We start from the raw sequence: 26,909 nt of genomic DNA on the forward strand, positions 1-26,909 counted from the left end.
GTTATGCCATTTATTAAGATTGTTAGAGTTGCATAGTTTTCTGATGTCCCTTTCACAAACTGTCAAAAAAACTTTAATGGAGTTAAGTGATGGGTTGTACAGGCTCTTTGGAATATGGATGATGATGCAATCGATGAACCAGGCTCTAGCAGCCCTGAATTATTGGATTTATCCACATATCTTGTTCCACATGAGCTGTTTGAATTAATACATAACCTTGAAGCCATCACTATGAAAGCAACAGACGCTTTGCATAAATATGAATACATTGGAAGTCAGTCCATTCGACCTATAAGGTCAGTCTCACTTGATGCTTCCCAAATGCTATTGCCCAACTCACAAGGACAATCTATGTGTATATCTGATTCTCAGCAAGCACAATCTGTATTTATTCCTACCACTTCAGCAATGGCTCCGATCACTTCACCGCTATTTCAGAATGCTTCAACACTTGTTCATAACATGGCTGAACCAATTCAGAGCACTTCATCAATTAATCAAGATGTGGCTAACCATAGCTATATAATGGCAATCAATGGAAAACCCACAGGATATGCTATCTTGCAACTAGTACCTTTCGTTACAGGATGTAATTCTGCTGCAGCATCTGCTTGTACGTTACCTCAAAATGTAAGTTTGCCACAAGCTGAAACTAATATTAGTGAGACCAACTTAGTTGATACTAACAAAGCTATCTTGTCTGATCTGACTGACTATAATGTACTTTCCTTACTGCAAACTAATACTGACAGGTAACCCATTCAGTATCAGATCAAGCACTTATCAAGCTAACATCCACAATAGAGACGATGCATACTTGGTTTCCGATAGCTGTAAAGCAGACATTTTTAAATCAGAAAGACTTGTCAAAACTTATAAGAATATTGAATATGACATACTGTACTTGGACACTTGTATTGGTCATCAAATTGTACCCAAGGGTTATGCTTTACCAAGTTTCCCAACAATGCTTCCAGTAATTCTGAACTATATGATTCTCTTATCAGCCTCTACAACAGTACAGGGTTGCAAACTCTGCAGATCATTAACACTGACAAAACTAGACTAGAAGAACTCAAGAAACAGATTAATTTCCTTAACTCTGCTGTCATGAAAAACTGATACTTCCACTTTTATGAGCACATGATACAGAGGTATCAGTTAGAGAGTTGAGAAGCATGTTTCTACCCTTATAACTAGAAAGAAACAGAAACTTGACCAGGATTTGTATCAATACAAAAAACAGCATACCCTATAAAAAAAACTTAATTTGAAAGACAATCGTGCTGTACATGCTCTGAAAGAAACTATAGTACACCAGCGCACCAGAAATTCATCTGTTTATAGTAATGCCATGAGGTCCAATGGTCATGTTCCTGACACTTCTCACCATAACAACCATGCTACTGAAGCCACTACCCACCAGGATAACAGATCATGCAACAACACAGATCTAGTAAACAATAATATTACTTTTTTGTCTCCCAACAAGACTGACAAAACTTCTGCAACTCAGACTATTATATCAGACCCAACCCAAAATGTTTCTTACAGAGGAAAAATGAAAACAAGAGGCAGAGGGAGAGGCTTACCCAGGGGCCGAGGCAGATGCAGATTTCAGAACCCAAGCAACAGGATCATCACCAGGAGTATCCTACGTAGTTAACCACACATACACACATTGTTAACGCTTCTCAAGTCCTATGCTCTCCAAATGGAGCATTTACTTCCCCTGATTGTAACTCCTCTTTAACAAATTTGGACTTGTACACCAATAACACTGCTTCACGACAATTTGACAATAACTTGGCCTTACATCAAATGAATTTCACAGTATTTAACCTTACAAATAGGAATCTTACTAATGAACATTTGCAAGTTTTACAAAAAGGACTCAGTTGCATTCCATCGCAAAGGGCAAATTTGTCTAAACTTTTATTAGATTTCTGACTATATGCCAGAAAATTAAACTTAAAACTTTTACTGAATGACAAACTTGATGTATCTGAAAATATGACTGATGACTCTGGCACCAGGGATGATTTATTTTCCTCACTGCACACTATTCAACCAAAGAGTCTGTATAACCCAGCACTTAATAACTCCATTAAAGTTTTTTTGAAAGTTTGTGAAAGGGACATCAGAAAACTATGCAACTCTAACAATCCTAATAAATGGCATAACATCTCCTCTTTAGAAAGGACAGCACTGACAAAATTAACTAATGATAAAACTCTGTGCATCAAGAATGCTGACAAAGGGACAGGTTTAGTCCTTATGGAACAAAGTGACTATATTAATATAACAGTACTCTTAACAACAATGATTTTTATTTATGTCAGTCAACTCCCCTAACCTGGGTAAACTTTTTGGCATACCCAAAATTCACAAAGACCAAAAACAAAAAATCCACCATTCAGGCATATTATATATAACAGAAAAACAAAAACTGGAAAAAATAGCTGAATTTCTTGATTCTGTATTTAACCCACTGTTACACTCTACTATTTATTATCTTAAAGACTCATTGGCTTTTTTAAATGAAATATATCAGGAAAAAGATCTTTTGTCCAACTGCACTTTTGTTACAATGGACATTGAAGTGTTATATACAGATATTCCACATAAAGAACGTCTAATGTTTTTTAAACTGTTTTTAACCAAATATACTACCTTTTCCACCACCAACATTGTGCTTAACAATACATTTTTCCTTCTTTAACAACAAGATCTATAAACAGATAAAAGGTGTAGCCATGGGGTCTAAGATGGCTCCAGCATTTGCAAACTTGGTCCTTAGCACTTGGGAATTAAAACACCTGTCTTACCTACACAATTTTGAACAAGCTATCTTGTACAAATGCTACAGAGATGATTTTTTTTGCGTGGAGAGGTGATACCAGTCTTCTTTTATTTCTGACATGAAAATCAGTATAAGCTTTCTTAACCTAGTGGTTTCTAGCAGAGGTCACTCATTCAATTTTCTAGACACACAGGTTGATTTACTTCGATCCACAGTACATAGAAAGGATATGTGTAGAAATAATGTTTTAGACTTCACCACTTAGCATCCTTTTTTTATGAAGAAAAACTTAGTAAAAGGCCAGTTCATATGCATTTGGAGATTGACTGGCGATGATGATGAGGTTTTTAAACAAGCCACGCTTCTTAAGAACATGTTTCACTCAAGGAACTGTCCATACTATTTAGTTGATCAATTGTTTAATGAAGTAGCTGCTAACAGATGTACCAAACACTTTCCTATTTTGAAATTTGGTTTTCAGCCTACACCTAGAAATACTTTGAGTACAGACAAAACTTTGAGTTTCCCTTTACCTATCTCCAGGGACATGCAGAATATTAGACAAATTATCACCAATAATTGAGATGTTCTTTTAGAATCTCAACAAGTTGGCACTGCTTTAGGGACCGCACCTTCCTTTATTTTTAAGAGATCTAGAAATATACCTATGTTTCTTGAAAATAGAGACCCCCAGTTTTTAGTTAATGAACCTTCCATTAACTCTAAGCCCATTGGCATGCACAGGTGCAACAGATGTGTTGTATGCCCATATATTTATGTTGGATCTGATTTTACTTTTCCACATTGTAAATATACGGTTACTTTCCCCAGACATATTGTCATTCATCCTCAGTGGTTTATGCTGGCATATGCACTTCATGTAACAGTTTTTATGTAGGGAAAACTTTACGCAGACTTTCTGACCGCATAAAAGAACATTTGGGAGCTATTAGAGTCCACAACCCTAATAATGCACTTGCCAAACACAGCTCAGTTTGCCTCAATTTTGAAAAGTTTCATTTCATTGTTTTAAAACAGGTAGATGCTTTGTTTGGGAACTCTGACTTGTTCCTAGAATTAAGAGAGCTTAAATGGCAGTTGCACTTGAATTCCGAAACTGCTCCAGGTTTGAATGAAAGCATCAATATTAGGTGTACACTTAAATGGTTAGACTAATGAATATTCATCACACTATTTTGCATATATCTGAATATTCATGTATTTCCTTAGTTCATTGGTAATATTTAAAATGATACACACTGCCTTCTGGTTACTGTACAGATACTACTGTCCTCACATGGCTTGTATCTCTATATTATTGTTTGACAGCTCATTGGATTTATATTCTGAAAAAGTTCTGTTATCTATAAAGAACAAAAGCTTAATTATCAGTTTGTCTGTTGAGTATTTATTTTTTTTCTTTATAGTAGTTTGTTAATTTTCAGCATTCATAAGCACAAAGTTTTTCTTGTGTGTGTGTGTGTGTGTGTGTGTGTGTGTGTGTGTGTGTGTGTGTGTGTGTATACATATATATATATGTATATATATATATATATATATATATATATATATATATATATATGTATACTCCAGTTGTTTCTTTGTGAATTGCTTGTTCAATCCGTCTTCCCAATCCTTTCTAACCTCCTCTGATGGATTCTTATAGTTATTGTGCAGCATTTTATATACTCTACTAATTATTCCTTTTTTATTTTATGTACTGGTATTACTGGCTCCAGTTAAAATAGTCCAGGAACAAAGATCTTATATCCTAAAATGTACTACACGCTCAGTATGATAGGTTTGTCAACCCAAAACATTCAGTCTGTGCATGATAGCAACCCATAGCAGGTACCTAAAGATTTATCTCCACTGAGGGGGCTGGAGCTATCCCAGAAATTAGTCATGATGGGAGTGTGCTTGTGGGAGAAAACATGCAAATGAAGAGACTAGTAAAGAGATACTGGTAGGGGAATGCCAGAAAATTCCACATTAAACATAGACCCTTACTTTTCCTTTTCAGCATAAGGAATGCAAAGCAACTTTTATTTTGTAGCTAACTTACTTTTGTTTTGGTCCTACGCCTGACTACTTTCAGGGGAGATAAGAGATGGCACACCAAGTGATTACAGGTAATTTGGTCAGTTCGCAAAGGAAATTGCCCTACTCTTTTGAGTGTAGAAATTATTATTTCTAAAGAAAAATAGTGAACTCCTACTATTTCTTTGATAAATGTAATATGATCTTTAATATCTGATTGAATTACCACAAACTCAGACAAACAAGAATTGGCGATATTGTAGCTGAGGGCCTCACCAGATGCGCAGTAGCAAGCCCCCCATCATATGTCATTCATGAATATTCATTCCCGCCGAATGTACAACCGAAGAAAAAGTGCACTGACATTGTAATATGACAGTAAATATAACCGTAAACTGTTTACCAACATCTGTAATTGACAAGTTTTATTGCACTAATAATATACTATAATCAGTAAAGAAACAGAACTGTCAAAACACGTCATCAGGCAGTTTACTGTGTAGCATTATAGTTCTCTTTGTCAGAGTCGGAATGCGATGGTTCACTGTCCCAATTAATGTCCAAACGGACTCTTTTTTTTTTTTTTTTTGGTGCAGGTGCAACAGCCGACTCTTCCTCAGTATCATTGGCAGGACCTTTTACTAAGAGCAGCTTTCCTGGGTGATACTGTATTAACCGTTTGTGTACATTTAATATTTTCATATCATGTATGCACAAGCAAATTAAATATGCAGACTGGGTTGTCACTCAATTTGCGACACACCCACTTCTGCGCGAAACGAACTGGTGAGGCCCTCAACTACAATATCACCCAAGAATTTTGTTTAGTGCTACATCCAAAGTGCAACACCTTACAGGTGTAGCTAATTTGTTATGTTGTATTACCATGATAGTACTGGTGTAGGAATAGAACTCATGGCCTTTTGAACTTCATGACATTAAGGAAACTATGCTATTTGCTGAGCCACTGACTCCAGCTAAATGCTTACATTGCTGTCTGATTCTGTTCAGTAAGTAAGAACATTAGAGTTCACACACACTGTCTTTTCATTGCTAAAACTGCCCCCCAACTGCTTTTTAAGTACTGCAAAGCATTTTAAGTATCATCAGTCTGTGGATAATGAAGAAGCATTACTTACCAGAGAGAGGTCCTGTGCATTACTAGTTAGCGAAAGGCTGGCGATTTTCTCCACTGACTGCACTATACTTGTACAGGCCTTTTCTTCCTTCTGGGCCATCCAGAGTATGTGTTCTTCCACCATCATCAAGTTACTAGCCATTTCAATAATGACATCTCCAAGCTGCAGAAAGAAAACAAATAATGAATTTCTTGCTCTTTATATATAAACCTCAGGGCTTTCAGCCACAACAGCTCAGCAAACACACACATGCTTTCATATGACCTGCTGTTAAGCTCTGTGCTACCTGCATTTGTTTTGAAATGAGCTGAAGCCCACTGAGAGAAACAAGAGTTCCTTTCTACATCCCTTAGATAAAACAGCTAGTGGACATCAGGTAATTTTGGTACTGTAACGGCACAAAAATAGCATGCATCAGATTACAAGATGTTGACTCCAGTGGGAACATAATTACCAAACTATGTTTAGCTTTAATTAAACAACTTGTTTTAGCAATGGAATATGCCCTTTTTCAACTTAAAATGCATAAAAGGGATACTTACATTTATAAGTGGCACTTTCTTAAAGCCAGCCCCTTTAACCAAAAAATGACTAAATATTTACTGATGCTACAATGGAATCCAATATTGACTCACCATTTCTTTAGACAGGTGGGGTACTCTGAGCCTGAACTGGACTACTCAACTAGACTTAACTAATGACACCTTCTCTGCATAACCAAGAATCTTTTCATACCCTCTAATATGCACATTCTGAATTCTAATAGACAAGAACATGCAAAGGTTATGTGAAAATAAAAGGACACACAGTAGCAGCTAAATAGCCATTTGTCCTGCTAATCTGCCTTTCCTGATATTGCATACTCAGGTTCGGCCTTAGGTCAAGTGGTGCCCTAGGCAAAGGGATCCATACCCCCCCCCACTACCTGGTGCCACCATCCTGGTCTATTTACACCATCCAGTTTACTGGAAAAGCACCCCTGCTACAGTGGCACCCTAGGCGGCTGCCTAGTTGGCCTATGCCTAAGTCCAGCTATGTGCATACTATATTCATCAGACTTATGCCCATTATTTTGGTATGGCCTCATGAAGCATTGTTTCTTAGTCTCCAACAGGTGGCAGTCTCGACAACAAGATACTTCCACCCACCAGCTCACTGGTCCATCACTCATAGCCCCACAAGAGATCAGCTACATTCCTAAACAGGGAAGCAAAAGTCATGTCAGCTCTTCTAGTACAAAGGACACGAGACAACACTTTGTTAGCACACTAAAGGTGGTATTTCAAAAAATCTTGAGTGGTCTTCAAGGAAAACAATTCATGGAATGCCCCTGCTCTGTTTCTCAGTGACTCACTATTAAGCAAAAACAGGATTTTTGAGCTGCATTCAAATGCAAAAGACTTGCCGTGGTGTGCAGCGGTAGTGTTGTCGCCTCACAGCAAGAGGTTCTCCCGTTAGATTCTCGGCTGGAGCGCCTTCTGTGTGGAGTCTGCATGTCCTCCCCGTGGTTGAGTGGCGTTCAAAAGACATGCGTGAATGGGCATGCCTTCGTTGAAGGTTGGGCGTCGAGCTGGCACCTCAGCACCATAAAAATCTACTGCCATTCATTAGCGGACCGGAGTTCCGCTATGGCGACCCATATCTGGGAAAAGCCAAAAGAAGAAGAACAACAACATTCAAATGCAAACGACTTGGAATGCAGCCTATGCAAATGATACCCCTTTTCATCATGGACAGCCCTGACTTATAGGAATTGCAGAGTATGGCAATTCATAGAATCCCACCCAGCACAGCTTCTGAGCAGAGCACATGCTGACATGTTTTACCCCTTCCCTTCTACAGAGAATCAACATTCCAGAGTAAGCTGTGCTCCCAAAACAGGCAGAATCTACCTACACAGCACTGTCTGTTCAATGAAGAAGCAATCTGCAGTTGTTCAAACTGCTTGGATTGGTGGTTTATAACATTTCCCTGGAGAATTTAATTGGGATTCAACAACATGCATGTCTATGAATTCAATTTATACCTAGCAGTATAACTCAGGCAAAGTGAAGAAAAAGCTTTGCCCTGCTCTGGCATTGTTTTAAGAACATCACCCAAAGTTTGTCTTACACTGCTTTTAGGACATATTTTTGACTCCTCTGACTACAGAAGTTCACTGGGAACCCATACTGCCCAGGTGCCCTCTCCCCAATCATATTCAGAACCTCATCTTAACTTATGCACACTTTTTTTTTTTTTTTTTTACTGTTCATACTAATGGATTTACTGTATATCAGTAAGTCAAAAGGCATCAGAAATATTCAGTCTAGGGATCTAAACCTCTTCTGCAACATCAACAGAACAGTTTGGAGGGACAGATATATCTTGCACATGATACCACTGCTCTGGAACAGACTCCTCATCCACATAAAACAAAGCTCATCCCTGTCGATGTTCAAGTGCAACAGGAATGAATGGATGGGAAACAGAAAATCTACCCCAAGATTGCCCCCTGTACTAGTAATGGACAGAGTCAGTATGGTTTATGATGTAAAATGCTTGCAAATGGGATTGTGTCTGTGTTTTTTCATTTTTATACATGTATGACTGCCTGTGTTGTAAGTGATGGTTTAATAAAGATGTTTCTTGTTTTAAAAAAGGCAGGAATTGAATAATTTATTATTGCTTAGGATATATGGTATATAGCAATATATGTGAAGTATGTTTGTAAATGTGAACTTAATATAGCTTGATTGCTTTTATATAAATGTAAATTTGCCTATGTCACAAGTGACAATTCAATAAAGATGTTAAAAAACAACATAGCTGAAGGCATTGAGAGGTTTGTAAAAAATCTGAAAATCTGTTCAAGCAGTTACTGATGCAGTCCAGCATTCATTTATTACGTTGTTGATATAACAGTCTGTCTAGTTACAAAAATGCTGTCAGAAGGCAAAATAAAGACAAATGACAGTGTCTAAGAAAATAAAAAAAACACATTTCTTGCCTTCTGTCTCTTGATCCTTTCTGTTGTGCATTGGTTAACAGCACTTCTTAGAGTTGTATGTGCGTTATATACTGTACTTTGCATTATCTTATGAACCCCTTCCTACTGGAAAGTCTTTCACTTTCTGCAGGTTCCTTACAGTTCCTCTTGTTTCCCTTGGATATGCTGAAACGTGTCAGACCATACAGGATGACATCATAATTATACTGTTGGATGGTACATAGGGTTTCAGGATTACAACCACTTCATGAAAACTGAAGTTGTACTGCAAACTTGGGAGTCTAACAGCATTTACATTTAATTTTTTATTGTGCAGTCTATGGAAGTGGTAGTGTTTATATCCTTGTTAGCTAAGCAAAAATGTTAAAAAAGCACTATCATAAAAGAAAAGGTGCACATTTTAATACAAATATGTTTAATAAAGAGAAAGCATGGCCTGTTAGAAGGTGCTAATTGTTTTGTAGGAAGGGAGTGAGAGATGCATAAACTCACACATCTAATTAATGTAAATGTTAGGACAGAACACTTAAAAAAGCATTAATGGCAATCAACTTTACCTCTTTAATTTGATCCACATAGTTAATAAACTTCTCAAACATCTGGGCCACATAGATCACATCCATCATGTCTGAAAAGTTGGCTGCCTCTGCTGTGTACACGCAGAGCTGATGAGCTGATGTGAGGGCATTGGAAGCATTTATGGGCATCTAAAATACAGGATATACATATAATCAGAGAGCTTTCACACATGCAGGTCTTTTCTATAAGTTACAGGCTGTATCTATCCTTCTTAGAAGCGGCATCAGTACTGATTAAAAAAAATGCATTTAACATTTTTCCACAAAAGCTGGTACATTTGTACATCAAGTAGAATTCTTCTCGTCACATCAAGTTTAGTTACTGACCATAGCCATAAGAGGGACAGCTATTTTGTAATATTTAGTTTATTTAATACTTAAAGTGAAAACTAAAATGACAGACCTAAAATACACTCCAGAGTCACTGGCATGTACATGTTCCACACCCATGAACAACACATTATGAAGCCATACGCACCCATGGAAGATGATGGAGAAAGACTACAGTTGCAAAAAGTTGAGATACACTATTATTTAAAAGGTAAACAGTTTCTTTTTTTTTTAAATAATAGCATTGTATAATAGTAGTACTCCACTCCTGTGTATGGGTAATGCTGGTTTACCCTTGGCTGGCTCACTAATTTGATCATTTGTTGACCGGGTTGATCCAGCTGGGACAGAGCCCTTTTTCAGTGGCGACCTGGGGAGAAAAGCCCCACAGTTAATATATAAAGGCTAATGGTACAGTGATTAAGGTGTATGCCTTTCAACCACAAGGTGCAGGGTTTGATTCTCACCACTGGCAAGAGCTTAACAATTAAGATGACTTAGTACATAGCTAATTATACAAAATCTCAAGTAGATATATATACAAAAGTAGGTTTAACTTGAATAGCAATTAGACTCTACTTATCAGCACATACTGAAGGTACAGTGCAGAGGAAAAAAAATAATACGGATAAAATTTACAAGGCAAATCGTGGTTACTGTGTAGTTTAAGGTAAGTAAGTGTTTCTAACGTTAGTCGTGCAACTGTAGAATAGTTAGACATCAGTACAGATTAAAACTGGCTGTGAAGGGAGAATAGGTGGTCAAATATGAAAGATTTTATAAGACTGTAGGTTAGAGGCAGACAGATAGGAAAGATGGCATACAGAGTTGAATGAAGAGAGATTTGGAGGAAGGTAGGGTTACACTGAATCAGGAGAAAGGTGAAAGATTAGATGAGCTAGAGAGATGGGTCAGTCAGAGGGAAATAGCACAGACAGTTTATTTTTGCTTAAGTGATTTTTTTTACTGCCTTTCTGAATTGGTGTTTGGGTCTAAAGTGTCGGATGTCAAGTGGTAGTTTATTTCAGTTTTCAGCAAGGTAACAGCTCTAAAGGTTTTTTTTCTGTGTTGATCTTGGGTTTGTGAATGGACAGAAGTTGTTCAGAGCTTCAGGGTGTTCTTGCTGGGGTGTAGGAGGAGACAATAGATGAGATGCATTATAAGCAAATGTGAATCAAATTCTTAAGTAGTAATTTCAACAGTCAACAATCTTAGCTTAAAAGAGTGAAACTGAAGAGCAATCCAGCTGAAAGATTTTCCTTTGGTCTGTATCACCCATATAGATTCTAATATATTCCAGAAGGAGTAGCAGTTTATTTGCAAGTAACCAGCAGCTGGGCAGTAAAGTAAGCCCTCACCCGTCCACAAAATATGAATGTCTGAATGTTCAGGCAGGTATTCATGCTATATATAGTTGTTATAATAAATTGCCATTTCTTAAGATACAGTATTACTAAATTAGACTTTATGAATTAGTGAATGGGAAAATGAATATAAACTGAAATTTTGGATCTGGACATAAGATTCTGTATGTAACGAGATGATAAGTTTACAATTTCAATATCAGACTCACATTTGGCATGTTCTGAGACAACAGGGAATGCTACTGCAATATTATCATGTATATTTTCCATACTGCTTCATCTGAAGGTTTCAACCAAAGTAGAGCTGGCTTAAGAATGGAGGCCAGTGAATTTGTTGTCAGTTCCAGATAGCTTTATTCAGCTGGTGCTGAGGGTTAAGACTATGAGCTGTAGTTCGTCTGGTACAGGGTTTGCTTCCTGCAACCTTTGTTTGCATACTGTGTGACCTTGAGCAAGTCTCTTAACCAGACAGAGCTGGGGGGCAACTGGGAAGTTAGGCTAGACTTCTCAATAATCTTCTAGACTGCAAGCCTAGTATCCGCCTATGAAGTATTCTTTGTTGTGTTGTAAATGAAGTTTTATCTGTAGCCTAGGTTTATGTAGTTTCCATAGGAATTTTAGCAATTCTTTGTTTTAAGAGATTGATTGTAGAACAGAAGGAATTGTATGTAATACTATTATTCTTGCTGTAGATTTGTTGTTGCTCTGTATGCACATAGGTGTTATGGATATATAGAGCTTAACATACCTCTTCTAGAATAAGCTCTCGATTTGCTTTTTCAGTATATGACACACTTTGTAGATTTTTTATTCCTAAATTTGGAATGTTTGTGAACCCCAGTCATAACAGAATGTTTTTCTTCTCAGGAGTAGTTTGATCTTTTACTAATAGTGAAAATATCAGAATTTTAAGCCTGAAATGGGAAATAAGTGAGGTCAAAGGTTACAGATTGACTGTATTACTTCACTGAGATTAATAATATATGACAAGGGTGACATAATCAAGCAGTGACTTTTTTTCCCCTCTTTACAAACTTAAAACTCCATGTCATATGGTGTAGTTTACTATGGTTTCTACAGCCAAGACAAGTATATAATGGGAATATTGTACACTGATGTAAACTAAGGTTTCATAAATGTACTCACTGTTAAGTTTATCAAATGCCTTGTCAATATCCAGATTGTGTAAACCATTGCAAATTATTTGTGCTAAGTGTACTAAGTGATATTTTTATATTATGCTTGCTTTGCGAAAAATGAAACATATTTGATTTTGATGTATGAGTTCCTGCATAACATTCAGAAGGAGAACAGTCTAAATGAAGGGCAAAGTGTTTATCTTTTTTGAGGCTTGAGAAGAACCATTCTGATGCTGTGATTCTACTTTGGATAGGTGGCTTGTTTTTTTGAAGAATTACATTGCATGTATGGAACAGCAACTTTATAGCTTACCTCTCAACCTCTTAGCAAACGAAATTTGGACAAAGCCTAAAATAAATGGGGGGGGGGAGCGTTAAAGGCCCCAAAACAGGGACTGGCTTTAAATATTACAATTATAATTTTGAAAGCTGCTAACAGGATTTCTGTTAGCATGCTGAAACTCAAATGTAGTGACTTCAGTCCTCAGTGTTGTGAGGAACAGACCAAATGTATGAGGCAAAAAATCTAGACAGTTGAGAGGTACGGTGAAGATAATGTTAACACATTTGAAATGAATCCATCCATACTCATTGCTTTATCTGGCTTAAATTTCACCAGAATTACTGATAATTTAGGTCGCATAATTGGAGCATTTAACATTGCTGTTACTTCTCTATGCGAAATATGCACAATATTGGTTTTTAAAAGGAATTCATCTGATGTTTAGCAGTATCAGTTTTTGCATTTCCTGGATATCAACATAAAAGCTATTAAAGTGATTAAGAATTACATGAATCTTATTTGTCAACATATTTTAGATGTTCTAGATTTTGGATTGTGAGGCTTGTTTATGAAGTTGTGTTAGCCTTTCATATTCTTATGTTACGTTTGGACTCTCTTCTTCCAGTAGCACTGCTACCTTATGATCGACTAGTGTTGGTCTGGTAAGTTTCAGCACTTTTAAGACTTCTTTGTAATTGGGGTCTTCCTTTAGTATCAGATTGTATGCTATGTTTATGCAGTCTTGAATATGGTCCAGTTATTTAAATTAATTCCATGTATTAATCTTATCATTTATCCATCTTCAAAGGTTAGCAAGTTAAGAACATTTAAAGGATACTCGTAGTATTTGTAGATCATAATCCTCAGCTTGGAATGGTCAAGAAATGCGACCCATGTTCTTTTAACCCAATGACAAATTCCCTGATATTAGTAAGATAATGTGGAATTGTCCAGATTATTGTCAGCTTCATGGAATGAACTGATTGGAAAATTTTATTCAAGCAGTCATCCGAAGAAACATTAGGTGATATTATTAATTTATTCATATCTAAGTGACTGCTTTATCCTTTTCAGAATTTTGGGGAAGTTGTAATCTATTCCAATAAGCAATATTTGAAGTCTTAGAATTTAAGAACAGAGGAGGAAGTAGTGGCAGGAGAAAGGTTCTGCCATGGCAGGTGACTGCAGGAACACATGGAAGAGTTAAAAGCTGTACACTGTGCTTAGCTTACTTGCATCCTAGTAGTGATTAGATGCAATGGTTACAGCACAGCTAATGAAGAAGAATTAAGCCAAGGTTCCTTTATCATGGCGTGGGGTAAGGTACATTTATGTTACAGAGGTAAGAGGTAAAGTGGGAGGCTGTAAGATTAAAGTGAAACTGGGGAGTACGTGCAGATGCAAGGTGAAGCAGAGATGGATACTCTACCAAATACATGCACTGCTAATATAAGGCAAAGAGACCGTATCATTGCACATATGAAAAAAAGATTGGACAACAAAGGTATATAGGTGACCTAGACTCCTACTAGTCTACCAACTTAACAGGATGGACAGTGTGAGTAAGAGAGGTAATGGAGATGCAAAGTTCCTGATGGCTGTCAAAAATGCATAGAAGAATAACTGCAAGAAGAAATGCAGAATGAAGAGATAACCAACACTTGGATTTCAAGACAAAAAGCCATGGCAAGAGATCTCTTTTGGATATCCATACTTTTAGGATTATTAAGCGTAAGCTGGAATGCCAGAGTGAAAGCTTATAAAAAGCTGTTAATTCAGTCATTCTCTAGGTAGGTCTGGAGAGTGGGACAAGGTTCCCTCTAGGCATGAAAAACATTCCATCATAGGCTTGAGAGTTATCCAGAAGATACCGCATCCTTCCCTCCACAGATAGGCCTCCATCTCTAGTGGCATGTCTGCAAAATTTGGTCACTGTCAGCATGTGTGTATTCCTGACTCTGTGTCATATAACCAGTGCTGTGTTACATTTTACATTATTTTATTAATTTAAAGCTCATACAGGGCATTTTCGAATACAGGATCAGCTCATCTTTTTTTGGAATAACAATTTTCACTGACCCTTCAATGTTCCTGGGTACTTCAGTTTAGAAGTCTATTTTTTAAAACTGAATGCAATGAGGATGTTATTTTAATATGGTGCCACTTTCAGTTTTTGGGTTGTTAAAACATCTTTGAGATTGCATTCTTAGTGAGCTAATAAATACTTGCAGAGTCACGCTGCACACACAATCCCATGATCATCAGTGAAGCTGCTTTATCATTCCAGCACTTACCAAGACAAACGTATGCAGAGCCCTGGTAATATCATTTGTATACAGGCAGTTGGAATAGTCGCCGTCTTCCCAGTGTCCTGTGCGCCCACACCTGCGTGATGCCCTCTTTTCTTGTGATCCTCCATTTACAGATATAGGTGTGAAAGGATACTGCAGACAGGGCTGATAGGCAGTTATTCCTGCCAATGTTCGTGGCCACCTGTGTTGTGAAACAGGAGAAATAGGAATGACTAAGCAATAAACATAATTTTCCTTTAAATCAAAAGCACAATGCCACTAGTCCTACTAGTTACAAAATAAGACTCTTGGGATGACAATTTCATGTACACGTCCGCCCAATAAATGCATCTGGCAGGCTTCCTGACCAATAGCTTAAGAGCATATTCTTTTTCATCAAAGTATAAAATTCTGTTGGAGCCAAACTTTGCACTTGAAACAGCAGCTCAGAGTGTAAAATATACAATCTAGTGCTTCCATTCTAGCTGGACTTCTCTGCAAGTTTCTTTTGCTGTCTGCAAACTGGGTAGACTGCAGTTTACAAGCATGCTGACAAATGCATGTGTAAGTACTTAGACCAGTACTGCAGTTCACCGGAGAAGCAGTGTCCATACAGTGCCAATAAAAATACTATTTGGTGCCACATTGTTACTTCTTTACTGATGTGTGAAATTTGTAATAGAGTTGCTGGAGACATAAACACTTCAGCCCTTTATTGTTTGCAGTTCTTACCATGTACTGTGGTTCATTTATGTAGTTAGAAAACAAGCATTTGCATACCTACATTGCAGAGTGATTGAACATTTCATATTTCACTGTCATGGCATACTGTGGAGAAATGTCTGTGTCATTAATCTTGGAAGAATTCACTAAAACTCTCCAAATCTACAAAAGCTGTAATTACCTTACTAAGTGCAACATCACATCTTTAGCAATTCTCAATGGTTTTAATATAAAATATCAAAGCAGTATGTTTATTATTCTACATCATGAATATAGGAATAACTCGATCTCCATGGAGCACTGATTTTTGTTAAGCAAGATGGAAAATACCATTTGTGTTGCAAGATATAAGATCCTATCCATTTATTCAGTACTACCCTTGGCAAGTGATCAGTGGCGGATTTATTAAAGCTGTTTGGAACTCAATTAAGAAATGCACTGTCTGCACCATCGGAATGGGGAATGTCTCACGTTGAAATGCTGTAGCCTTCCTAACATTTAGGTCAGTGCCAACGTTTTTGTAAGCCTTAACGGCAGCGTTTTACAAATTTATTTCAGTTAACTGCCCCCACCCGTAAAATGTCTGTACCTGTATTTTTTTTATATAAACAGCAACAGGTAGTTTATTCTTTAAAAACCAGGCCGACCTGCTCTCTTTGCTCTAAGTGTACATTCCTTAAAGTAATGTTTTCCTTATTTCTTCACCCCAGCCCCTTGGACAGTTGACAGTCCCAGAATTGCTTTGCTTCCTTTGGAAACACAAATACTCCGGAGTCCCGATGGGAAATGTGGACCACCAAAGAAGAATGACTCCTAAGTTAAGCGGCATCATCTACGTCTTAACTGTAATAAAACGTGTTCACCTTTCATTTATGGAGTGTTTTTTTCAACAATGCAGTCAATTACGGTTTGCTTACTGCAGTGCTTTTCCGCTATATAACAAGTAAATAGACTGCCATACTGGGCCATAAGTGGTGACATTACAATTGCAACCATTCCTTGCAGCTGTTTATTAAATGTCGTATGACTTATTTGCTTGTCCTTAGCCAATACATGACCGGTAACAGTATTTAAGACAGTTTTCAATTTATGACAGTTGTGCGGCACAAGAGGGACATTAATATTCATTCCGATAAACGCATTAATTACTTTATCCATGTCGTCATGACAAGTGGAAGGTTTGGTGGACTTGCTACCGCCTTAGCAGAATTTTAAGACACGCAGCCGGAGATACTAAAGGAGCATATAGTTTTGCTTCAACATTGAATCGAGTGGTGGTGGTGCTGAGGTAGCGTTATTAAGCTCACAGTTTGGCGCTATCTGGTTCGATTCAAAGCTAGAGTGTCTTCTCATAAAAATACCAACTATGGCAGCACTTTACAATCCATTCTATACTTCTCTTGGTGTGGGGTGTCCATGCACAGTCCGAAGCCGTATCCTTACAGTATAAAGCGCTGTGGACAGGGTGGGCTCTCATAGGTTCATAGATTCATAGGTTCATAGGTTAGTACTAAGCTAACTTTAAGCTTAGCCAATTATCCCTTGTGAGACTCAAACCCTGCACCTTGTGTTTGTAAGGCAAACACCTTAACCATTAGGCCACCCTCCCTCCTTTCTAGCAACATCCCAGTACAGGTTTATAAAGTCTGTGCCGATACAATGTCCACAGCCCAGCACTAGTGCATCTTTAAATTGTTCTCCACGGGTATGGCAGCACTGAGGATTCAGCAAGTCCTTCTTTCTACCAGAAGGCACTTCCGCAGTTCTCAGCCATTCCTGTTGTGAAGTAAAATAAGAGATGTAAACGAGTAAACCTTTCATAGTTTAAGTAAGTCTCATCAAGGGGCTCTGTCCTACCAGCATGTTGTATTCATCCAGTCCTTCAAGTAAAACATCAGGCAGATTCCAACCCAATCCTTACATTGTTGAAGGCTTTGATAAATGCATACGATCAAACAAAGGATAATTCAATCCTGAATAATGCAGCACCTGCTGGATCTGCTATCCGCCAATAGTCAGGAGATCATAAGTCCTCCAAGTTAACGGACCTATATGCTGTATCCGTCCAGCCGTGAAAAGATTTGGTGAACACTGAGGTCACCCGACAACATAATTACTGTATTTTCCAAAACTTCGAGTTAATAATATATTTAAAAAATCCTTTAAGGAGAACCATAGTGAACATGTTCAACACTTGGGCATACATAGAAAGCTATTTCCTTTAAACGAACCTGACAGTCTTTCCTTGTAAATGTTTTCTGTCATTTGTGACTTTGCCTGTAGTTTAGTTAAACAGTTCCACATCATAGCAGTTCTCCTTTACAGAGTGAAAAAACTGTTGGTAACGACAGAGATATACAGCTATGCTCAGTTTAGAAACACGATTTAAGTCACTTTATTGTACTGTGTGATTTTGTTATATACACAATGTCGTGTTACTAAAATCAGGTAGGTAACTTTTGATTACTTTCATTTGACAGACACAAATATGGACCTAGATTTTGACATAATATGTAGGATAAATGGGATTTTTCTGGTAATTCTGTTTTGTGTAAAACTGCACTGTAAATTAAATGGAGCAGGTGTAATACTTTTCTGTGGTGTTACATGAGGGCAAACTTCAGAAGTCTGAAAATGGTTAGGCTGGAGACACAAGAAGCTTTTTTAACTACTATTTAGCATTGCTGACACACCTGTCATTGTCATACACTAGCTAAATAAAGCCTTTCCAGATAGAAATTACCTTTTAATGCAGGCAGCAATGACTGCTCTTTCTTCTTTTCCTCACATTTATTGAAGTTCAACATAAAGACATCTAGAAATACTCTTTATTTCTTCATATGCCTTGTGGCTATACCAAACATATTATTTTGTAGGTACCAAATGGACAGGTGCAGTTTCAAACATAAGTCAAAGAAATGCACTGCTGTCATATGGAGAAAAATAAAAGGCTGCAGCAGGATATGCCGCGAGGATAGCTTAAATTAAGTGTTGAACATGTTCACTGGTTCTCCTTAAAGGAGAAGACACTTTTTTAAATTCAACATGTTTTTTAAAATCATCATTCTCGATCATCTCTTTCCATTTCTTCCTATCCTCTGCATCTTGCTCTGTCACACCAACCGCCTGCATGTCCTCTCCCATAAACCTCATCTTAGGCCTTCCTCTATTCCTCTTACCTGGCAGCTCCATCCTTAGCATCTTTTTCCCAATATACCCATCATCCTTCCTCAGCACATGTCCAAACCAACTCTTGCTTTGTCTCCAAACTGTCCAAATGAGCTGACCCTCTAATATACTGATTATTCAAAAATAATGAAGAAGTTTTTAAAATATATTATTAAAATAGTGCAGACAGTGCTGTTGAATGCTTTGTTGTTGTCCTTCAAATCAGTGGCAATTTTGAGCTTTGGGGATCTTATAAGGGATCTCAGCTTCTTACTGAGGGCTAACCAGGAGCCCTCCACTCATGGGATTTCACTCTTTGCAACAGTTTCTTCCTTCTGTTGTACAGTTTGTTTATGGCAGGGGACCACCAGATTGGCTTCCTTTTGGAGGATAGTGTCTTGGTTCTGTTTGGGATAGCAAGATCCATGCACGTAAGTGCTTATAGAGTGCATTTGTGTAGGATTCAGCAGATTGTCCATCTGCATGGGTGTCATGAAGTTCACCACTTCTGTCTTAAGAAGCATGAAGTTGGCTTTGGAGAAATTCTTTACCATGGTTTTCTTAATGGGGGTGGGGTGTGGATGTCTAGGGTGATTAGCTTATGGTCATATCGGACCAACGAGGAGTTGACTTCTGGTGTGGAACAGTGGTCACTCATATTGGCAATGACTAGGTCTAGGGTATTGTTGTCCCTGGTGGGGGTGTGGATAAGTTGATCCAGGGCATTGGAATTTATGAATTCAGGAGTTGGTACATGAGTAGTTTTCCCAGTTAATGGTGGGATAGTTGAAATCACCCATTATTAGGGTGTTTGGTTGAACCCTAATATTTTCCAGAACATCAAGAAAAGAGGAGTAGGATTCCTGGGGCATGGTGGGGGATCTGTAGCAAGCTATAATTGATTGCAGTTTTGAGTTAGTTGCACTTGGATAACCTCGGGTGTATTATGCTGAGCAACTAGCCTGGAGGTGTGGATATCCTTAATGAATATGGACACACCTCCACCTTTGTTCAGGTTACATGGCGAAAAGTGTGGTATGAGTTATAGCCTGGTAGTGCAGGGGTGCTCTCTGGAGCCTTGAACCAGGTCTCAGTCACTTTTAAGGAGTCCATTTTAAGGAGTGTCTCGAGTGAGTGCATTTTGAGATTTAGACTTCTAGCATTGAGTAGCATTACCCTCAGTTTTTGCTTGCCTGTTCCTGTTATGGTGGTGAATTTGTCATTTGAACCTTGCCTAAAAAGGCACTATAGGGTGACAAGAGCAATAGCCAGTATCCGTTTTAACATACCTCCCAACTGACCAGATTTTTTGCCACATATTGTTGGCTAATTCCTCATAAAATTTGTGGTTTTCTGGAAATTCACAGAGGACTGAAGTCACTAAATAATAACGTATGAGTTTCAGCCTTCACATCCTTCAAAAAATCCATGCTAACACAAATCCTGTTATTCTAGCAACTTTCTAAGTTAAAACGAAAAATATTTAAAATCTATCCCTATTTTTGGGCCATTGTATCTCCATTATTTTAGGCTTTGTCCAGATTTCTTGTACTAAGAGGTTGAGAGGTATGGAGATATGGTATGTAATGCCCTAGTTGGGGAGGGGCAGATTAGTCAATTAACTTGATCAGGCTTGACCCTATAATTTGGTTACAGGAAACAAGAGCCTGAATCCTCTAGACTAACTACCAGAATGCTGACAGAATTGTGAGTTTGAGTTTCAATACATTTTCAGGGAGTGTGTTTCAGTGCATTTTCAAGGGATTATGAGTGAATTTCACTATATTTTCATGGAACTGTGAATTTCAAGGAAAGAGAAATTTACTGCTGCTCATGTTAAGTCTGTTTTCAATATGCAACTAACTGTTTTGTTTCAGTCACTGTGCTGTAGAATTTTAAAGCAGTGTTAGTAGTGCAATTGCCCTTCTACTCCCACACCATGTGGATGGAGTGCTGATTATTTGGTGCATTTTCAGGGGATAGGGTTCTGCACTCTGAGTGTGTCCTCCTTTGCATGAGATGCATACTTGTCGGTTTGTCAGTCCTATATTATTATATTACCAGCTTACCAATTTTTCTTAATGTTACATTGGCAATTAATTCTTCAAGGGCAACAGGCACTGTATTTGTAGATGAAGCACTGAAGTGTAAAGTTGTTTGCCAGTAGCAACCTCTTCTTTACTTCTGATATTGGTGGATTGTGATGACAGATGTCTGAGTGACCTTTATTGTTGAAAAATTTTGAAATGGGTAATTTTGTCATTATTGGTTCATATGTTTTGTTTCATTGCTTACTAGAATGTTCAAAACTTCAGATTTAAACCACAGTCTAACAAGTGCGCTGTATTATAGGAATATAATTTAATACAATCAGGACGGTGAATCAAAGAACACAAACATGTATGTATGGCTGTAAAATGTGTGTAAGGAGCTTTGGCTGAAAAATGGGCTAAAGGTAAACTTAATCCTCCACTGCATTTTCTTTGAATGTGGTTTTATGCCATTGCAATGAATGTGGGTTTCAAGGGCTTCTGCTCATGCTGTCTGTTTTCACTGTCAGACTGTGTTGTTTGGTTTGCAAATGGCTATTAGTGTTTGTGCTATTTTATTTCAATATCTGTAATCATTGTAGAAGTAAATAAAAAGCAAGTAAAGTAAAATTGGAATCCAACTTCCAAATTGGTACTAGTCCTTCAGTGATAATTATTGTATTTACACATACCCATGTAGCAATGCAGCTTTCTTTAGTAACTGCCATATATACATAATCACTTGGTCTGAAACTGTGTGTCTTCTGCTGTGTAATCTTATACTACAAAAGTCCTTTGCTTAAGGGCCTCTAGCTCAGAGGGACTTTCTAGTTAACGTGAAATGAATGAATGAAAATAAGGATACATAAGAGGATATGCTATTTTAAGAAAAGTGTGCAGAGAAGTACATTATGTGTTTGAGACTAACATATGACCCACCACAGCTTGGAGTCCTTGGAGACATGGAAACATTAGCAGCATGTCAGGCAAATATATTAATGTGACTAAATGACATCTGAGACTAGAGGTAATCCAGAAAGCTCAAGTCAGGTCTGGTATCCCACCTGTGACCCAGTGGAGAGATGACTAACAAGAAACAGAGACCAAAGGATTAGTCCAGATAAAAATCACTTTAGCTAGCAGATCTGGGGACTCTCCTGTGGGAGGAATAGAGACACCTTCTTGGACTTTCAAGTAGTTTATTCAGTTAAGCAAGTAGATGGATGAGTGCTCTCGTTCTAATACATTACATTCAACAGGTCAGTTATTTAAAGGCAGTTACAGCCAATGGTGTGAGGGTCCAGGGGAGCTGAATGGAACAAAATCTACTGAGACATGGTTTAAAGTCACGGAGAGCACACCAACAGTGCAAGGTTATGTCTTCCACACATTTAGGCCAGCTACTTGACAGGCAGGGACTAAAGGCTGTGGTGTCTCTATCTACAACCAAATAAATATACTTCAAGGCTGGTCAAACAGGACAATGCATGTGAGATGCTCCATGTTCACATCACCATAGGTAAAATCCAGTGCCACTTCCTTGCAAGCTATAGGTCCCCTTCCATGACCCAAGAAACCCATACCATGTATTTAAACTTATTAGAAACACTAACCATCCAACCAAATACCATTTTCATGGGTAACTGTAATTACCCCACTATTAACTGGGAATCCTACATGACACCAAACATACATGCACAAAGATTCCTGGATTTTGTAAACACAAACTCCCTGAACCAGATAGTCAATACACCAACCAGGGGTGCAACCATACTGGAACTGGTCCTCGCTAATATGGGAAACTGCTGCACACCCCCTACTGTAATGCCTTTCCTGGTAAGGTTAGACTACAAAATACTCTCCTTTGAAGTAACAATAAACCTGGACCCCCAGCTCAGCCGGGAATATTCAGGAACTATTCTAAGGCTAACTTCCTGTTAAGTGAGAACCTGGCAAGATTTCAAGCCCCGTCTGAGAACACTTCTGCCTTTACAGAACTGTTCACGGAAACCCTGTACAAGCAGGTTAATAGCTGCACAGAAGCAGCTGTACCTACCAGGAAGAAGTACAGAACTAACTCAAAACACAAGCCACCCTGGTGGAATCACAAAATCAATAGGCTGTATAACAGGAGGAAGAAAATCATGGCAAAGATTAAGAGGTGCAGCACCCAGTAGGATAAAAGCACTCTTGTCAAACTAAACAAACAACTCAGAGGACAAATAAAGTCTACCAAAGCCAAAGTTGATAACCACAAAACATTCTTTAGCTATGTTATGTAACCACCTATACTGAGCCAGAAGATATAGCAAACCTCCTGGCTGATAAATTAATCTCCAACTTTATCCCTGTCTCCCCTTCAACCTTCCTCAGGAAATATTATAAAATATAACTCCCCCTACTATCACTAGGGAACACGTCCTTAATGCTCTGTCTAAGACCAAGAACACTGCATCAATGGGCCCAGACAATATTCCAGGATGCCTTCAAAATAGCATGAAACATAACCTATCAGGGCCTCTGGAATTACTGTTTAACTGTAGCCTCCAAACAGGCTTAGTGCTTCAGAAAGGCAACAGTCATCCTTCTGCACAGAGGTGGGCCATCTACAGACCCACAAGTCTCATTAGTCTTATATGTAAAGCCATGTAAAGAATTATCATGGGGATGATCAATAGAGATATAGTAAACCTCCAGACACTACACCCAACCCAGTTTGGTTCTGTCAAGGCCAGATCATGCCTACTTGACCTAGTGGACTTCTTTGAGAAGGTCACCAAAGCAATGGATGAGGACAAAATCATTCACACTGCCTAGCTAGACCTGGTCAAGGCATTTGGCAAAATACCTTCTCGTGCATTGTTGACAAACTCAAGAGGTTAGGTACAATCCCACATGTCATCTGGTGGATATTCAACTGGCTCACAGACAGGACCCAGGAAGTTAGAACTGGGTAATCTACCTCTACAAAGAGGCCAGTCACAAGTGGAGTCCCTCAGGGATCAGTCCTAGTCAAGGCAAATGTCAATGGTCTGTGGCTGACTAAATTTCCAGATGATTGCAAATTAGGAGCCATCACTGAATCTCACACTGACACAAATGTTCTCCAGGAGGGGCTCACACAAACAAACAACTGGTGTCAGAGCCATGGACTAAAACTAAAAGCCAAGAAATGCATAATAGAATCCTTTGGGAAATCATCCATCGCTAGTAACTATAATATTTGAAAACACACCCCTTCAGTTTGACCCAGTAGTTAGGGACTTAGAGACACACACACATAGTAATCTAGCCTTTGATCATCACGTGTCTACATACACAGATAGTAATCTAGCCTTTCATTATCACGTGTTTACAGTGGTGAAGAAATCATTCTATGTTGCACAACTTACAAACAAAGGTATGGCACTAAAGTCCAAGAAGTCATTGTTCATCAGGCCTATCATTGAGTACAATGACCCTTTGGTATGTACCTAACCAGGCATATCCAACAATTAGAACGTCCACAGAGGTTCCTCACTAAAAGAATACAGGGTGTAATTAAAACATCTTTTGCAGACCACCTGAAGGCCCTATCCCTGTATTCTGTTCCGGCATTGTAAAACCCCACTCTGATGGACCTCCTGCATATCCCCCAAACAAACAGCACCAGAATTACCCATTCTAAAGACTTAAACCTTGCCTGTGATATAAATCGGACCTGCTGGAGAGATAGATATGTATCCCAGAGACTACCCAATCTGTGGAACAGGCTCCCCATTTATGTGAAGCAGAGTTCCTCCTAACCCAATTCAAGTGCACCTTGGACAACTGGATGGGAATGCATCCCTGATTTGGCACCTGTGTCTTAAATGGACACACGTATCTGTGTAATGGTTCATCTCACTTATCAAGAGTGTTTTAACTTGTTAGAGATTTGGGATAAATGCCCTTGTGGTTATCAGCCTAGGAAACCAAATCCACAGCAACATCATGTGTAACTGAGTGTATATTGTGGTCTTTCACACATGATGTCAGAGTTTCTTAAGGTGATCTTTCCATAACCACCAAGCCCAGTGTCCCAATTTCCCACCCCCAGCCTGGTACTCAACTAGCCAGACTGCGCCCCCCCTTTTGTAAATTCCTGGATCTGCCACTGATTATTATCTGCATAAAGTTGTCTGAATAAAGACCTGAAATACCCTTCTTCTTCTTTTGGCTTTTCCCAGTTAGGGGTTGCCACAGCGGATCATCTGTCCGCTTATGATTGGCAGTGGAGTTTTATGGTGTCGAGTTGCCAGCCCGGTGCCCAACCTTCCACAGAAGGTGCACACACTCGCAACTAGAGCCAATTTAGAGTGTCCAATCCACCTACTGTGTGTCTTTGGGATGTGGGAGGAAACCGGAGCACCTGGAAGAAACCCACGCGACCACAGGGAGGAAATGCAGACTCTGCACTGAAGGCACCCCAGCCGAGAATCGAACCGGAGAACCTCTTGCTGTGAGGCAAAAGACCTGATGTACGCATTTTGCATTATTTGAGACAGTATTGAAAATCACCAGAAATATAAGGCTGCAACTACCAAATTCATTACAGATCTGTAACCTTTGCAGCTGTCAGCGATTTCAAGCCATAACATCAGCTTGGCATTGCTATGGTACTATATCAGTGATGAAGATGTCCATATTTCTTGATGAGAATTATTTTTCAAAGTAGGAGTAAAAACGCTTTTGGGGTAGAAATTGCATTTTTGCCTAGATCTGAACTACCCCCCCCCCCCCCCAAAAAAAAAAAAAAAACATTTTTTGCATTCAAGATTAAGTCTAAATAAATACCTCTGTTTTAAGCTTTTGATTTTCCAGTGTAAGGAGGCTATGTTCACTAAATAACTTGCTTTAATTACATTCACATTTTTCTCCCAGAATTTTAGCATTCTACAATGGACTACAATCCTTTCCAACAGTAATTCTATGCCTTATGCCCACTGTTTGCCAGGTTAGCATACCTCTCAGCCTGGAAACATCAAAAATCTAGACAAAGGCCTATGAAAAATAGGTACAAATCTGTACATTAATTAACATAAAAATTGCATACATAATTATGTAACCCTACCCACTGCAATGGAATTGTGGGATACTAGCTTTTAAACACAAACTGAGGAACAGAAAATATAATCATGAAGCACAAATTAAGCAGAATAATAGGATTTTATTTATATTAATATCTGAACTTGTGCAAAACTAAAATACAATTTTCTTTTACAAAAGAAAAATTAACTGCGGCATCAGGAAAGACTTCAAGCCTTTGCATTAAAAAAAATGGATATGTAATAGTTGAGCAATAAACTGTTCAGATAACTGCACATTAACACCACATTGTTCACACCAGTAGCTCCCATAACATGTTGTCACTCCATATGTTTAGACTTAATGGCCAGAGACCTTGATGTTCCACATTTCTGAGGACAGATGCTAGTTTATCCTAAATCTTATGTATTTTTGTATTATTAAAAGGTGCCTTTCACCAGCCTTGTAAATATGTATAGTGTACCATAACAGCAGAATGTAGCATTTACATTAGAATTAATATTTTCATTATTACAGTTTCTATAATGTTGCCTTGCATAATGGCAATCAATTGCTGTGTTACTGCATATCCACAGTCGAGTACTATTTTGAGTAATTCTTGTACTAGTTATGAATTGCCGTATTTATAGTTTGGAGATGTTTTCCTTGAAACTCCATAGAAAATGTAACTTTCCAGTTAGATTTTGTCAGTTAAAAAATGTCAGTAGACAAATAGACTGATACATGGATAGGCAATCAAACAGCTAGATTGCCCTGTAATATACAGAATCATGGTTTTCTGCAACACCTGGAGGAAAGCTAGAAACAATCTCTTTCCGTTATCTCTAAGAACATATTAAAATGGTAATGTTTTTTTTTTGGCAGGGAGTTGCCACTGACAATCTTATGCTAGTCCAAAGAATGACTGTCCTGTAAAGAGGAAAACTGATAACCCTTGACTTCTACCACCGCATGTTTTATATACT

At 38.3% G+C, this 26,909-nt stretch overlaps 1 protein-coding gene across 1 annotated transcript in view; it reads right to left on the reverse strand.

The window, feature by feature from the left end:
* Positions 1 to 26,909, reverse strand: part of ADGRA2 (adhesion G protein-coupled receptor A2) — a 1,412,458-nt gene that overhangs the window by 142,715 nt on the left and 1,242,834 nt on the right. The window contains exons 9-11 of the mRNA XM_044083057.1: positions 14,960 to 15,158; positions 9,529 to 9,678; positions 5,983 to 6,144 (exon numbers count right to left, since the gene is read on the reverse strand). Of these exons, the coding sequence (XP_043938992.1) occupies positions 5,983 to 6,144; positions 9,529 to 9,678; positions 14,960 to 15,158 (511 nt within the window). The remainder of the gene's footprint in view (positions 1 to 5,982; positions 6,145 to 9,528; positions 9,679 to 14,959; positions 15,159 to 26,909) is intronic.

The sequence above is a fragment of the Protopterus annectens genome, chromosome 9.part0 (assembly GCF_019279795.1).
Source record: "Protopterus annectens isolate FY-2018-M chromosome 9.part0, PAN1.0, whole genome shotgun sequence".
Taxonomy (NCBI): domain Eukaryota; kingdom Metazoa; phylum Chordata; order Ceratodontiformes; family Protopteridae; genus Protopterus; species Protopterus annectens.